Raw genomic sequence first — 16,456 nt, forward strand, 5'->3', positions numbered from 1 at the left:
ATTTAGAACCATAGGTCAACCAAACTAGATCTTGGAAGACGGTCCGAGCACACTGAGCCGAAACGTCGAGCAGTAGCAGGCTGAGTCAGTCAGCAGAGCCACCGCAGAGGCGTTTTACATGGTGTCACTGCATACCTTCTTACTTAGATTGAATGAAACATACCGGTTTTTTTGAAAAAAATTGTATACAAAAATATTCTTGGTGGTTAATGTCAGAGTCGGGGGACTGGGTTGGGTCTACCCCATACACACACCCAAATGATTCCAACGGTTTCAAGACATTACTTTGATTACATTTATAATTATTGACATTGACCACCATTTTGTATGGAAGGGCTTATGGAGCTAAACGAGTGGCTTGGTAAAAAATTACTTTTTTCGTAAAAAAAAAAAATATTACTCTTTCAGGAAATTTTTTTACCCTTTAGATCGTTAACTATCACTAATTAATTTTACAACATTTTGGTGAAAAAAATCGCGGTTTCGACGTTAAAAAAAGTATATAACCATGGATGCTAGGTCTTTAACATGTTCTTAATAATTATTTACTGTATTTAATTTTCATCAGACGTAATAGAGCCTACATTTGGTGGGGGTGGATGTCAGATGGTTTTCAAAGCAAAGGAAACCGGCTGGTTATGTCATGTGATAAACTTCGAACTGCAAAAAAAAAAAAATTACCTCATTGTGGTACAGTTGAGTCTGTTCATTCGGATTATTTTTAATAATGGATTAAGTAAAACGAATTGGCACAAAACGAGCCCATATCACCCCCTCCCCTCCCCCTGGTACGGTTGCCATTATATGAAAGAACTAATTAAACCCAAGACATAATTGAACAGAGAGGACCTCTGTTTACTGAGCAATTCAACATGGCTCTGAAAGACTCTGGTGATAATGCCATTATTGTCATCACCATTTCTACCTCTATGGTTTGATGTACAGCCACACTCTTTCTATGAGCGATTACCGTCAAATGGTGGCGCTATTTTAAATCGCGGTAAAGAAAAATTCACGTGGATTATCACGTGATTCACAATCATCCATCAGACGAAGTACGTTATCATTTTGGACTTTGTTTCTTCATGTTTAGCAATAGATTACATGATGTTGCAGATTTGTTAAAGCCTTTCTACTTCCCGGTCGGATAGGTAAGCATAGTTAATAATATCCATTCTTGGTACAAATTCCTCAAATTCACCGTGATTAAAATATTAAATTATATTCATAACGAAAAAAAGGGGAAATGGTTCTTTCAACGTTACGTAACAAACACAGAATGTGTGTACTCACTCGCAGTACTCGCCCACTGACTGGTGACTGCACGACTTGTTGTGTCGGTAGCTGCGCGTTCAGGCGCTAAAGATGTCAATCAAAGCATAAAAAGAACAGTGCCCCAGCAGTTTACTGCTGGGTCTGTAAAGTTGAGGATTAATTCTTTCAAATAGCTAGGCCTAGCTAGGGGGCTATTCAATATTGTCAATGTTTTAAAATTTCGATTTCTTTTCGAATTTGTGGGTGGGTCTGGGTGGGTCAAAAGCCTCTTTTTCAAATATTTATTAATCGAAATTCACTTAAAAAAAAAAAAAAATAAATAAATAAAAAACTAGATTGCTTTACTTTCACAATCAAAGTCCGGTGCTAGGCCCGAACGTACATTAATAACATCCATGATGCAGCGCACACGAGTACAAGTACCATGCAAGTATGCATAATGCAAACCACATGTAGTTTTCTTTTTAATTCTGCACATAACAAATCAATGTTTTTATAATCGAAATTAGGGGTGGGTGGGTGGGTCAAAAATCTTTGGAAAAGAAATCGAAATTTTCAAACATTGAAAATTATGAATGGCCCCTAGGTCTATATCAATATTATCGTCATTTTCATAGCTCATTTCAGTTGGTACTACCTCCATGGTATTACTATTATGAGCCAGTCAGCAGTTTGCAACAACTACATGTAACTCTATTTTCATTTTGGTTTTTATTTACCCGTACTCAGTACTTACGGTATCGATCTGAGCTCTGTGAAAAAAAATCACAGTAATATGACTTGGGTCTTAGGTAAGTACTGAGTTAGTTGCATTAACGTAACCCTCCTGCCGACGGCGTAGCTGGAGGGTTACGAAGCATACTCCAGTGAAAAAGGCGAAACGGTCATTCACGTACAGTTTTGACAGACCTAGTCAACAGATTTGCTCAATTTTTACCACTTTCGAAAATCATGACACAAATTCTATGAACACAACCTTAATCCTCCATATCACACGAATCCTACCATATCACTTTAAACATCATTGAGGAAATAGTTTGAAGAAAAAGGACAAAAACTTACCAGATCCCCGAGCGAAAGAGTAAAAAATGTCCCAGGTTGAAGGAGGGTTAACGTTATCGCAACTACTACTGAGTATACAGTGTTTTCAGACATTGGTGTTTATGGGTAAAACCAAAATGATTATTCTTTATCCCCGATGGAAATTTAACATCTATTTACTCTAATTTCTCATGCAGATAATTGAAACGGACCTCCACCACAGCAATCATCATGGTGCTGCTGGAGAAAGTTGTCGGTTTCTTAACCGACAACTCCACCTTGGTCGGTCTCGTCCTCCTGACCATCACATTCATCTTCCTCCTCAACAAGATCCTGAACGTGTTGATGATCACTTCAAATTCTCCCAACCCATTCGGAACAGACACCAGGCGACCGCCACAGCCACTTGAGACCGATCATACAGTCGTTGACAAAGTGATAAAACAGGGTATGTATGGAGAATTTATATCAGTTTATCTAAACTGCAGGGGTAACATTTTACACTCGAGCACATGAATGTTAGAATATTATGAGATCAATATTATTCCTTTTTTTTCCAGTATCAAATAAAAACATGGTGCATGTGAAACTGTTTTGGTCTTGTTGGAACAATTCTGGGACAGTAAACTTTTTGAGCAAAAACCCTTTGGTCTTGTTGACCCCCCCCCCCACTCTAATTTCAAGCCCTGACTAGTGTGTAAACGAAGCCCAGGGCCATCAACAAGTTTTCCCACTACAGAGACCATGTCTTGCCCTGGTGCCCTTTCTGCAAAGAAAAAACTGGCCTTTTCTCTCAAAGATAAATTAGGCCTATGTACATGTACAAGGGTTTGTCTTGCCCCGGTGCCCCCTCATTGCACCATGGTGCCCTTTCTGCAAAGAAAAAACTGCCCTTTTCTCTCAAAGATAAATTAGGCCTATGTACATGTACAAGGCTTTGTCTTGCCCCGGTGCCCCCTCATTGCAAAGTAAAACTGGCCTTTTCTCTCAAAGATAAATTAGGCCTACAAGGCTTGCACTGAAAACAGAACCTTTTTTTATACACCAAATCTCTACCATTCGATTCTCATTCTTGTGAAAAAATTCTTTTAACTTTAAATTTTGAATTTGTTTTTAGTGGCCTGACCCTATTAGAGTCTTTCCTGAAATCATCAAGAAAGACTCTGCTAGGGTGGAAGCGTCAGACCACTAAGTTGGAGATAGCATATAAGTAGGTCTTTTGTGGTGAGCAGTTTGTACAATTGTAATTTCACTTGTACATTTAATCCCATAACCTTGTGGAAGGTCGTAGGGGCACCACAGCTGACTTATTGGTGATTTTACACAATCCAATGCGGTCCTCCGCTAATCTCTGCGAGTAGAATGTCAGGCCCGTCCACTCCTAGACTTGTGGACAAGTCGTTAAATGTCTGTTGCGGTGATAGCGTTCAGACTCTCCCTGCGATTCCCGCAGTATTCTTGCGAGACTGCTGGCCCGCGAGGCTATTGTTCTCACGACTACGGTCCCATGAAGTAGAAGTCAGGCACCCAGCAGTTCGCGCGAGAGCACCACCACAACTCGACTATCTCCCTGCGTGGGACCATTAACGACTTGTCCACATGTCTAGTCCACTCCTGGATGTTGTGGGCAGTTTGCAACAGCTAATTCTATTTTCTCAATCCAATTAACTCCTGTAGGATTTACTGCCCAAAAGGTTCCAGAGAATCTGGATGCAATAGTGATAGGCAGCGGAATGGGAGGTCTTACCACTGCCTCTCTACTAGCCAGGACGGGCAAGAAAGTCCTTGTGTTGGAGCAGCATGACCAGGCTGGAGGTTGCTGCCATGTTTTCCGGGAGAAAGGCTTTGAGTTTGACGTTGGTAAAGGATGTTTCTCTTTTGGATAACATTAATAACAAGTCACTTCAAAAGATGCTTTTTTTGCATCGGGATAAACAACACAAAACACTTTGCTTACGGCCAAATTCTGCGCTTACGATCCACCATTCTCCGCTGTGTAAGTGCAGAATGCCTAGTAACATGTTACATGGAGTATGCACACGAACAAGCCAAAATTCCCTGCTAACCAGTTAATGCTTGGCGTAAGGGTGGAATTCCCTGCTTCTGCATTCTGATTCTTTGTTAATGGTAAGGGGAGCCATGTAAGGGGGCCAAGATGTCTTGTCCCTAGACCAACGAGCTGTAGCCCGCAGCTCTAACTCAAATGTTAGCAGCAGGTACCGCATCACTACTTTTGAGTAACTTTCTCAATGTTTGTTTCCTCCATCCAAAAATGTAATCCACTTAGAAAATGGTTCATTCATGTTCTCAAAATGTTGTTCAAGACCCAATTATTTCGACAAGCGATTTTTCTTTGTTTTGTATGTGGTCTTTGGCTGGCTGATGTTATTTCTGTTGTGTAATTTTAACCAAGTTGTCCGTGTATGATGTATTTTAAAGTGTTTAAAATTTTTACAAATATTCTTAAAAATAACTGTAAACATCTGTATTTTTTCCTATTGTATTTTTATGAAACTTGCTGATAACAAATCAATTAAATTGACATTATTATTCTCATCATTCAAGGTATTCACTACATCGGTGAGATGGCTAACAACACCCTTATAAAGGTCATCGTTGACCAGCTGACCGACGGTCAGTTACAGTGGGTCCCGCTGAACGAGACCTTTGACACCGTGATCATTGGAGAAAAGGGAAAGCAAAGGAAATACCCGATCAAGTGTGGTCTGAACGGTCAGTATCGGCAGTCACTACTGGACAGCTTCCCCAACGAAAAGGAGAGCATTGATAAGTTTATCAATTTGTTAAAGGTAAGAAGTTTTTTATTTTTTTAATAGATATTAGTTTCGCATTGGGGATACAGAAAACATTTTGTTTTTACCCTTACTTTGATTTAATACTCGAGTTCTGTGAAAATAGTCCGCAGCCCAATCACTCGGGTGGGATTCTGACCCACGAAATTTGCATTGCCAGAGCAGGTGTGTTACCAATAGACCACCATAGGATTCAAACTCCTTCTAGCCAATGGGCTAGCAAAGGTCATGGGCTCAAATCCCACCCGAGTGATTTGCTTGTGGATTTTCTCTCGGAACTCTCACAGAAGTCAGGAAAGTACTGAGTAACAGTATAAGCTTACTACAGTATAACAGAACTACATGTGTTAGAAAAAAATCCTTTTTATTCTTGGAAACTTTAGGCTACTTTTAGAAAAAGCTGAATCAATGGGTTGTAAAAGTCATTTTTAATAAACTTGTTTTGAGTTCTGTTTGTAAACATTGTTAATGAGTAGGAAACTATGTCTTTTTGTTCTTCTTTCTATGTTGTTAGAAGCTTCACTCATACTGCTACCATCTTACTAATAATTCAATATCATTTTAGGTCGTCAAAAAGCAATCTTTTGTTGCCGGAGCTATGAAGGTGATGCCAAGGAAACTTTGCGACTTTCTCATCAACTCGGGCATCATCAAACTCCTTACCTCGTTCTTTTACTACGCCGATCTTAGTCTTAAAGATGCCATGGATGAGATAACTGACAACGAAGACTTGAAGGCTGTGCTTTCCTACAATTTTGGCGATTATGGTAAGTGAGCATGGGCGACTAGTGCCGTAGTCATGACGTCTGATGGCTTAGTCGAGTTGCGAGACATTGGTAGAGCACAATGCACTGCCTTCCCATTTTTTCCTGAAGCAATTATGGTCAAGTAACTTGCTACTGTTAAAATTTTGCTTAGCAGATAAATTGTGATCAGCAAAATTGTCAGAAATTATTGTGTTGCCTACTGATACCTTCACTATCCATAAACAAATTTTCATTCCTTTTTTTTTTCAGGAACTCCACCGTCAAAAGGGAGCTTTGCCATGCACTGCCTGTTGGTAAACCACTTTATGAAAGGGGTGTACTACCCACTGGGTGGCGCCAGCGAGATCGCCTTCCATATGATACCAACTATTGAGAGATCTGGGGGTAAAGTCCTGGTCCGAGCACCCGTCTCTAAGATAATACTGGATGAAGCGGGCAAAGCTTGTGGTAAGTTGAGAAGCATCTTAAAGGTACTAGTGGTAATTACTAAAAATAACTATTAGCATAAAACCTTACTTGGTAACGAGTAATGGGGAGAGGTTGAAAGTATAAAAGATTGTGAGATTCCCTCTAAGCTTGGGCGGTTCCAGAAATTTGGGGCTCGGTTCCGGTTCCAAAAAAAAGCTCGGTTCTGAGACATACCCGGTTCCAATTCAATATAAAACATAAGACGCCCGTCCCGAGCTCACACACACACAATTGAGCCGATCTATTTTAACTGAAAATAACCAAGTTAATCAGACATCGGTCCCGAGCTCACACACACACAATTGGAGCCGATCTATTTTTAACGAAAATACCAGAATACCCACCCCAAGTCAATCAGACATCGTGCCACCGAGCACCTATTCTCCCTGCATTTAAACAAGTCTTTGTAGTGCAGTACATCCGTAGTGCAGTATGTCCGTAGTGCATGCAGTGTGTCGTCTCTGTACATACAAGTGTACATGCCTGTACATGCCTGTACATGCATACAGTACTGTGTGTTTTGTGCATGGTGCAAGCTTTTATGAATATGGATATATCGGCAGCCAATCACAACGTGCTGTCTATTTGGACTTTGGACTCTGTACATGTACATGTATATGCATGAGATATACATTTATAGATGCCTATGCATTGGAGGGGGCTGTGCACTGTGTATGCAGCCACACGTGATAGTTGATACTCATGTCGGCTTGAAGCCTTTGCACACTGTATCTGCGGTCACCGCTTTCAACATCAAGCCTCAATTTCTAGAGCCGGTTCGTCGCAGGATCGGCTCCACAGAGCCTTTTATAGTTGGGACTCGGTCTTTTAAAATCAGAACCGACAAAAGCGGGTACCCGGTTCCACAGAAGAGTGGAACCGCCGGTCCGGTTTTCAATTTGGAACCGGGTAGAACCGGGTAACCAAATGAACTGCCCAAGCTTAATTCCCTCTGAAGTGACATGGTTTTCGAGAAAGAAGTAATTGTCCACGAATTTGATTTTGAGACGTCAGATTTAGAATTTGAGGTCACAAAATCAACCATCTAAAAGCACACAACTTCGTGTGACAAGGCTGTTTTTTTCTTTCATTGTTATCTCGCAATTTTGATGGCCGATTGAGCTCAAATTTTCACAGGTTTGTTATTTTATGCATAATATTGAGATACACCAAGTGAGAAGACTGGTCTTTGGCAATTACCAATAGTGTCCAGTGATTTTAAGACATCTTGATGGTTTTACAGGGCTTTGTATTTACACTGGACCGCAGTATCAAGGCCATTGAGTTAAGCAGTGGGCCAGTAAACTGGCCATGACTGGACAAGTTCGACAACGACAAGTCTTGTTGACACTCGCTGTCAGCTCACTAACACCCATTTCACACAGGCGGGCCAGAGGCGCGCCGAACCAAATAGATTAGGCGCGACACTAGTCGATCCGAATAACTGCAACAGTCAATCTTTCGACTTCTACATGTAGCACATACAGTCGCCCCTAGTTGTTGCAGATGTCAAACATGTCATGAAATTCAAAATTTGGTTCGGCGCCACTCTGGAGCCCCTATCGTTGTCTGAGACGCCGGGGAGAAGTATAAATGTTTCATCAACAAGTAGACACTGTATACAGCTGAAACTTTCACATGTGACTTTTATTGTATCCTGATAATGCGGCTTATAAATTACAAAACTGACAAAGACATATTCCGATAGTCTAATAAATACGCAATGTTTTTCTGAGGCTTTTTGGCCTTGCCACCCCCCCCCCCCAAGACTCTAACTTTTGTCAATCATTAATTAATTAGTTGTTGTTTTTTTACAGGTGTAACTGTTCAGAGAACATCTGGTGATGTTGACATCCATGCCCCGCTCATTATATCGAGCGCTGGAATTTACAACACATTCCAGAAACTTCTTCCACCAAAAGTGTCTTCAGATATATGTAAGTGAATTTTCAGCTTCCCTTAAAACCGACATTTATTAATGTATTCTTAGGGCCATATCACTCAAAGCAATTACAGGTAACCAGTTCCAGGCAATCTCCATGACAAAAATACATTCTCATTTGAATGTTTACATATTTTTTGGGGGCGATCGTAAGAAACTGGAAGGACTCCTGTGCTTCCAAAGTGGTCCTGTAGCATGCACTAAAGTTGGTTGCCTGTCAAAGTTGCCTCGTTAGTGTGACAAGGCCCATATGAAAAGTGTCCATTGTTACTTGGTATTGCATGGAGTGATTTTGAACTATAGGGGGCAGCAGTCAACTTCCGCTGTTTACATAGTGCTGATGATTTCCAGTTAAAACATTCTGCCCCCTAGTGTTCCTAAAAGTCCCTCATGATCAAGTTGAATTGGAATTGTGACTAAACATGTGTGTTCTTGATATTGTATTTTTGATGTATGTGTCTTATATGAAAATTGTTTAAAATTTGTACACTGTTTTCTCTTCCCAATTATTTGCATTTTGTCATATTCATCCATGTTGTTAACAATGATACGTATTTTCAATGTGTGTGCATTATTTGAAACTTGTGTTATAATTGTACACTGCTTTTTCTTATCAAACATTTTCAATTGTCCTATTATTTATTATCCATGGTATAAACGATTTATGATCTATTTTGTGATTTTTGCTTGTGCCATTTTGTGTGCTTTTAGTAACAATTTGTTCAGTTTTAAAAATGTAATATTTCATGCATATATACCCTAGCCTTTCTACCTCTTGACCCTTGTATGTGAGGTCACAAACAGCTCCATCCCTGAGGTCTATAGAGACCTAATGTATCAGTAGCTGCGATTTGTGTGTGGCGCGCTGAGGTTACGCTCAAGTTTCAAAGCACCAAGTACAGTGACGGCGCTATTTGAAAGAGCGTCGTCAATTGCATAGGGTCTAGTGCTTGACCTCAGCAACGTTGATCAAATGCAAGGGTTGTGTTTAAAACAAAACAATTATGACCTGTTTTTAAAAGTTGCCTTTTGAATGTGTTGCGATATTGTATTTTGTTATGTATATGTGCCTTTTTGAATTTGACAGTCATGTTAACTTTTTTACTCTTCCCCAACTGCTCTTTCTCTATTTTATTTGTCTGTGGTATTTACAAATAATATAAGATTCAATTTGTAATTTCGTGTGTGTCATTTTGTTAACTTTGACCAACAAATTTTGTTTAGGCCTAATTTGTTATAAACCTTTTCCAAACCTTTCTATCAGTTGATGTTTCAGGTATGTGTTCAAATAAGAAGAAGCTTATTCATTATAATACTTTTCATTCATTTAATATTTGCAAATGATAACTAATGAAATTATTTTGAAAGTACGTACTTGAATGTCATTAACACATACATGTAGCCCTTTAATATGCCCCCATAAAAAGGTCCTTACCATGATGAGTTAGATTTAGTTAGGCCTAGATGTTAAGTAAGAAAGCAGATTTTACTTTTTTTTTGAAGGATAAAACTAAATTATTGTAGATAGTAGGTTTAAGTTGTCATTTTATTGAAAGATTTTACTTCCCCTCCCTTCCAACAGGTCTTGAGAAGAAACACAAGGGTGCCCAACATGGTGTTGGTGCCATGTCAGTTTTCATCGGCCTAAAAGGTACGGTTGGTATTTCCATAATTCAAAGTATTACAATTCTTTTCGAACTGTGATTTTATTGTATATTAAAGACACTGGACACTATTGGTAATTGTCAAAGACCATAAAAAATAATAATAATAAAACCATTCTTATATAGCGCATATCACCGTGAGGTCCCTCTTCTCACTTAGTGTAACTCAACATATACATCAAATAACAAACCTGTGAAAATACGAGCTCAATTGGTCGTCAAAGTTGCGAGATAATAATGGACAAAAAATACCCTTGTCACACAAAGTTGTGTGCTTTCAGATGCTTGATTTCGAGACCTCAAATTCTAAATCTGAGGTCTCGAAAACTGCGTCACTTCAGGGAGCCGTTTCTCACAATGTTTTATACTATCGACCTCTCCCCATTACTCGTTACCAAGTAAGGTTTTATGCTTACAAATATTTTGAGTATTTACCAATAGTGTCCACTGCCTTTAAACGGCATAGAATTACACAGAGACATGGCCTCTGTTGTACTGGGCCCTATTTTATACTGCTGCTGGAACAGAAACAGTATTTAAGCACAAACACATAATGCTAACCAGAATAAGGTTACCAGCCAAAATGCCATGACACGTGTAACATTTGTTGTTGGTATACTGCTTTTCTTTGCTTAGCAGAAAATGGTTAGAGGCACTGGTCCATTTTGGTCATTACTCGAAACAAATTTTGGCATAAAACTTACTTGGTAGCCAGCAATGGAGAGCTTTTGATGGAGTAAAACATTGTGAGAAACGGCTCACTCTGAAGTAACGTAGTATTTGAGTAAGAGGTAATTTCTCAGTCAAATATTATTTGAATTTGAAAAAAGACGTCAGACCAAAATAATGAGCAAAAAGTTTCACAGATTTATTATTCTATGCATATTGGGAGACACCAAGTCAGAGTACTGGTCTTCGACAATTGCAAAAAAGTGTCCAGTGCCTTAAAGCAATAGGCCCTATTGTCTGCTTAAAACAACTATACAAACATGTTCAGGTTTTTGTAATCTTTTGAAAATGGTTTGTTTTTCAAAGGGACGAAAGAGGAGTTGAATTTACCCGCGGGTCAGGTGTGGGCCTTCACCGGTAACGATCACGATGAACAAATGGAGGAATATATCAACCGTAGTGCTGAGGATGCAGGCAAGGATGGTATCCCGCTGTTGTTCATTACGTTCCCATCGGCCAAAGATCCCAGCTGGGATGAACGGTATCCAGGTAAAGAAACTTGGATTTGTTTAAATGTTTTATTTTATTTAGATGTTAAATTAGCATCGGGAATAAAGAATGATCATTTCGGTTTTGACCCATACACCGATGTGTGTGAGCACGGTATACTCGGTACTTTCCCGAGTCCAGTGAAAAAAAGCACAGGCGCGTACCTCGGGTGGGATTTGAACCCATGACCTTTGCAACTCTAGAGCAGTGTCTTACCAAAAAGACTATAAGGTTAGCACCAATAACAGGATGAATATGAAACAAAAAGAGTTTATCAGATTCTTGCATGAATTGTTTGTTAGGGTTTTCTGAGGGTTAGTGTCCATTTGTGAATACTGCGGCCAGAAATACAGTTGGTAACTGTTGTTGCCTCGCTAAATGTTGGTGTAAAAATACTGTGACAGTTTCTTCAGCAGGCTGACACTACTCGGCTGAAACTTTTACATGTGATTTTTTTTGCCCCGCATGTATATTAGCATAACGTTGACAAAAACCAGTCTATTACCCTACTCTTTTAAATCGTGTTTGTTTTTCTTCTACAGGCAAGTCCACATGTACGATGGTGACGCTCGCTAACTGGGAATGGTTCTCAAAGTGGGAGGACGGTAAGATGTCCAAGCGAGGCGAGGATTACGACAGCATCAAGAACGCCATCGGTGACAAGATGTGGGAACAGTGTCTATGGTACTTCCCGCACCTCAAAGATAAGGTGAACTATGACCCTTTGAACTCTGACCTTTTGAACTCTGACCTCTGCCCTTTGTTAGTAAGATTATTATGTCTATGTCGCAAAGACATGTGCGATGTAGCTGTATCTGTAGCCAAAGTCGTAGTTTTCGGACACGACCTATCTGCCATTTCAACAGTGTCTCTGGTACTACCCTCTTATCAATGATAAGGTGAACTATGACCCTTTGAACTCTGACCTTTTGAACTCTGACCTCTGCCCTTTGTTAGTAAGATTATTATGGCTATGTCGGAAAGATGCGTGCAATGTAGCTGTATCTGTAGCCAAAGTCGTAGTTTTCAGACACGGCCTATCTTTCATTTCAACGGTGTCTCTAGTAAACCCTCACCTAGAAGATAAGGTGAACTTTGACCCTTTGAACTCTGACCTCTGCCCTTTATTAGAAAGAGTATATGGCCATGTCTGAAACAGCGAATTCTGCTACAGCTACGGCTAGATCAGCCATCTGCCAGTATGGAAGAATAGGTGGGATGTAGCAGAATCTGTAGCCGAAGTCTGATATTATGAAACCGTTTTGACCAAACAATTTAACGTTTGAACACTTGTTTTAGGTTGAGTATTTCAACGTTGGAAGCCCTGTAACCAATAAATACTACATCGAGGCCATGAAGGGTGAGATCTATGGATTGGATCACAACAAAGAGAGGTTTAGTACGAGCACCTGGCATACTCTGCGAGCAGAGACAGACATTCCAAATCTCTACCTCACAGGTCAGTCTAAATAAATATATTCCACAAATTATATGCAGGTATTCTAGTGGGAAGAAATGAAGAGAAGGAGAGACAGGCACAAAGTGCACAGAAAAAGGAAGGGATGAACAATGAAGAATTTGATATTAGGGCGGGGGTGGGGGACATATGACATGTAATAATGTTCAAGTCTAATGAATGTCACACTTGGAGGTTACCCAAGTTCATTTTTTTCTGATAAGTGTTAAAGGAACACGTTACCTTGAATCGGTCGAGTTGGTATTTGAAAAGCATTCTGTTATAAAATGCACATGGGTAGAAAGATGTAAAAGTAGAATACAATGACCCACACAAACATGCCTCGAAATTGCACGGTTTTACCTCGTCGACTAACACGTTGACAGTGTTGGTTCGCACAGTAAAAGGAAAACTGTGGATCATTGTATTCTACTTGAAAACATCTTACCAACCATATTCATTTTGTAAAAAAAACGGTTACAAACGCTTTTTATAGACCACTTTGCGTTCCTTTATGATTCTTTTTGAATATTGGATCAAAACACCCTGACTATAATTGCTTCTCATCACCTCGTAGTGATTGGATACCAGGGAGTTAATTTCTAATGGTGTTTTTTAATGTTATTTTCTTTCAGGTCAAGATACGTTTACCTGTGGTTTTTGTGGAGCTCTGTTCTCTGGAGTTCTATCCACCAGTAGAATCCTGAACCGTAACCTGATGGCGGACATTGTGTCCTTGAAGAAGAAGGTGTCCAAGAAGTAAGATGAACCAAAAATTCCACTGAAGACTGGAGATTGAGCAACTTGTCAACGTCATAAAACAAACATGGTATTGTACGTCTTAAAGGGTGGGTAATTACTCCAAAAATTAAGCCCGGTTCATACTTCCTTGTTATTATTAATCAAGTGAGTGCAGTGCAATTATTTTTTTACATTTTTTAACACGCAGATTTGATTGATAATTACACTCTCTTTTGACAACAAAGAGGGACACCAAATACAGTGGACACTTTTGGTAATTACTCAAAATAATTATTAGCATAAAACCTGACTTGGTAACGTGTAATGGAGATAGGTTGATATAATAAAACATTGTTAGAAACGGCTCCCTCTGAAGTGTAGTTTCCAAGAAAGAAAGAATTTTCCACGAATTTGATTTCGAGAGCGCAAGTTTAGAATTTGAGGTCTCGAAATCAAGCGTCTGAAAGCACACAACTTCATGTGACAATGGTTGTTTTCAATGGTGCAACTTCGATGACCAAATTGAGCTCATCTTTTCACAGGTTTGTTATTTTATACATATGTTGAGATAAACCAAGTGAAGACTGGTCTTTGACAATTACCAATAGTGTCCAGTGCCTTTAATATTCAGATTTAGTTTGTAATCGGTTTGAAATAAATGAATCAATAGCACAGGAAGTGAACAAATTGTAATTACTAAGTTCATTATAAGTAACATTTTAGTTTTATTGTTTCAGAACAAGGAAGTCAAGACACGGTTTCGATGACATGCAAAGTTGTTTACTCGAGTGCGGCTACAAGTTGTTACCTTGTAAAATGATTTGCCCCATCGCCCTCAAAGAAACAAAATCTTTGATTTGGCGAGTATTGTAACCCATACTATTTGAAGCTTTGCATGGTGAGGTATCAGTATATTATTTTGTTTGTGGTAACACCATGTGTATATCTACTTGCCTGGTAGAGAATGTATTGCTTGATATTCTACTAAACAGCGGAGTAGATTTGTTGAATTGGGGATACTTTTCATTCCCTGAAAAGAACTGTCTTGCTTTTTAACTACTACTACCAGTCTCCTGACGATGACTAGAGCAAGCTAGTCGAAACGTTGAGACCAATTTCAACTGACTCCGCGGCAGTACAGTTAATTACGATCCTATAAGCTAAAGTAGTAGTCCAGTCTAATTTCTATACCATCCGCCCTGGTAATAGTTAAAAAGCAGGACAGTTCTTTTCAGAACTGAGAAGTCTCCCGAACCTCCGATTATCTACTCCACTGCAGTAGAATAAAGCAAGACAGTTCCCTAAGAACAACTCTACCTGACAAGTAGATACACACATGGTGTTACCGCAAACCAAATATACATTGATACCTCACCATGCAATGCCTCGAATCCTATATACTACTACTTTAGTTTTACTTTCATCACCACATACCAAAGTTTGAATTATATAGTTTTGGAGAACTATTTCAAACCGCAGCCTCTAAGATCGTTATTTAAAATACACACAGAAAGGGTTTAAATGGGTGCACACAAATAGGCATGCTCTAAAAACCAGCTTGATGGATTTTGTTTCACACTTGTTCACTTACTAACATTCTTGCGTACACAATAGCAAAAACACTTTCTGCAATCAATTCTACGCGTAAAACGTCCGCCACTAGTCCGACATTTACTTACCCTCATAAGACGTTCATCTCAACAACATACAATGTGCACATGTATTACATAATTGTAAGAACGCAAAATAGTGTCTTTCTCTGTCTCAAACAGACTTACCTAAAGTAATACGAAACGTCTTAGTAAACGAGCAAGTCATTCACAATGCAAATATTAGCGATTTGAAATCTATAGGAAAGGCAGTTCCGACGTCTTTACAGAACAACTCAAAATCAAAATGACCGCCTACCGACATAATGGTATGCACAAACACTATTACTTGGCAATACAATTTACAGGTAAAAAGGCAGCCACTAGTCCAAAATTTACTTATGACGTTGATCTCAACAATATTATTATTATTTTTTTTTTAAATTCACATTATTTGTATCTTCCTCGTGTCAAACAGTCGATACCTAAAGTATTAATCTAATGGTACAAAAGTACGAAACGTGTTGGTAAATCAGCAAGTCATGAACAATGCAAAAACAGGTAATTCAAATGTCCTATAGGAAAGGCATTTCTAAAGCCTTTACATAATAACTCAACATCAAAATGGCCGCCTTCAGATATAACGGTTGAAAGCAACCTCGTCCCCATGGTTCACTTTATTTTCAACCATGTTTACAATAGTAAACCCTGGGATGGAAACTCCTTACTTGGACCCTGATTGGATAACGACTTTACAATATTAGAGTAGTTCCATATTCATAGGTACAGCCAGCCGCCGGCAACCAACAATCTACAAACAAGCTATTAAATCTGGTACCGTACTACGAGATCAAGACCAACATGTGAATTTCAAAAAGTAGCCAGACTATTTTAATTTGCGTACGTATCCAACACGTTTGTATATGCAAATGATCCAATGCCAAAGTGAGAGAGCGATCAACCTTGTAACCGCTTGATACACCCTGGGGACGAGGTTGGGTTGAAAGTCTTGCCGTCTCTGTTGTAGTCGAGACCTAGGAGTCCGAGACCGAGACCGAGACCGAGACCTGGAGGGGGGAGACCGAGACCGAGGGGGAGGGGGAGACCGGTCTCGAGACCTACAACACTGCTCCGAGTAAGGCCGTCTCCGAATTGGCGGCTAAAGTTGCGCCTGTCCTTTCATGTACTCCTGTGTTGAGACCTCAGCAACAGCCGTATAGCGGTAGATGTAGCCGCCAATCGGGACACGGACGACGTGTGGGAATCAAATGTCTTCGGCTAAGGCTATAGACCATGTGAACCTTGTTTACAATTAGTGTGACCTTGCATTCTTTCAGTATTCTGGCAGGCAAGATACTACACTGGTCCTATGGGGAAGTTGGCATTTTGTGTCATAATTTCCACATAAAACCAAGAGTTATGAAAGTGGAAGCTGGTCAAGTTTTGAGATGTGCCCCCTTTACTTTCATCATATCAAAAGTT

General features: G+C 39.6%; 1 protein-coding gene across 1 annotated transcript; it reads left to right on the forward strand.

Moving 5' to 3' along the window:
• Nucleotides 1-1,037: 1,037 nt before the first annotated feature.
• Nucleotides 1,038-13,628, forward strand: LOC117300386 (all-trans-retinol 13,14-reductase-like). Its single transcript, XM_033784165.1, has 12 exons — nucleotides 1,038-1,151; nucleotides 2,514-2,764; nucleotides 3,994-4,176; nucleotides 4,882-5,126; nucleotides 5,695-5,896; nucleotides 6,146-6,343; nucleotides 8,182-8,301; nucleotides 9,889-9,957; nucleotides 11,006-11,188; nucleotides 11,731-11,897; nucleotides 12,488-12,647; nucleotides 13,280-13,628. Exons 2-12 carry the CDS (start codon nucleotides 2,548-2,550, stop codon nucleotides 13,405-13,407), a joined length of 1,872 nt encoding a protein of 623 aa, XP_033640056.1. The 5' UTR covers nucleotides 1,038-1,151; nucleotides 2,514-2,547; the 3' UTR covers nucleotides 13,408-13,628.
• The last annotated feature ends 2,828 nt before the right edge of the window (nucleotides 13,629-16,456 follow it).

Source organism: Asterias rubens, chromosome 15 (genome assembly GCF_902459465.1).
Source record: "Asterias rubens chromosome 15, eAstRub1.3, whole genome shotgun sequence".
Lineage (NCBI taxonomy): Eukaryota > Metazoa > Echinodermata > Asteroidea > Forcipulatida > Asteriidae > Asterias > Asterias rubens.

Excerpts from the sequence above, each read along its gene's own strand:
- LOC117300386 (XM_033784165.1), top strand. The coding sequence starts at position 2,548 with ATGGTGCTGCTGGAGAAAGTTGTCGGTTTCTTAACCGACAACTCCACC. Across the intron at positions 9,958-11,005 it reads AGTTTTCATCGGCCTAAAAG|GGACGAAAGAGGAGTTGAAT; the intron begins GTACGGTTGGTA and ends TGTTTTTCAAAG. Across the intron at positions 12,648-13,279 it reads TCCAAATCTCTACCTCACAG|GTCAAGATACGTTTACCTGT; the intron begins GTCAGTCTAAAT and ends ATTTTCTTTCAG.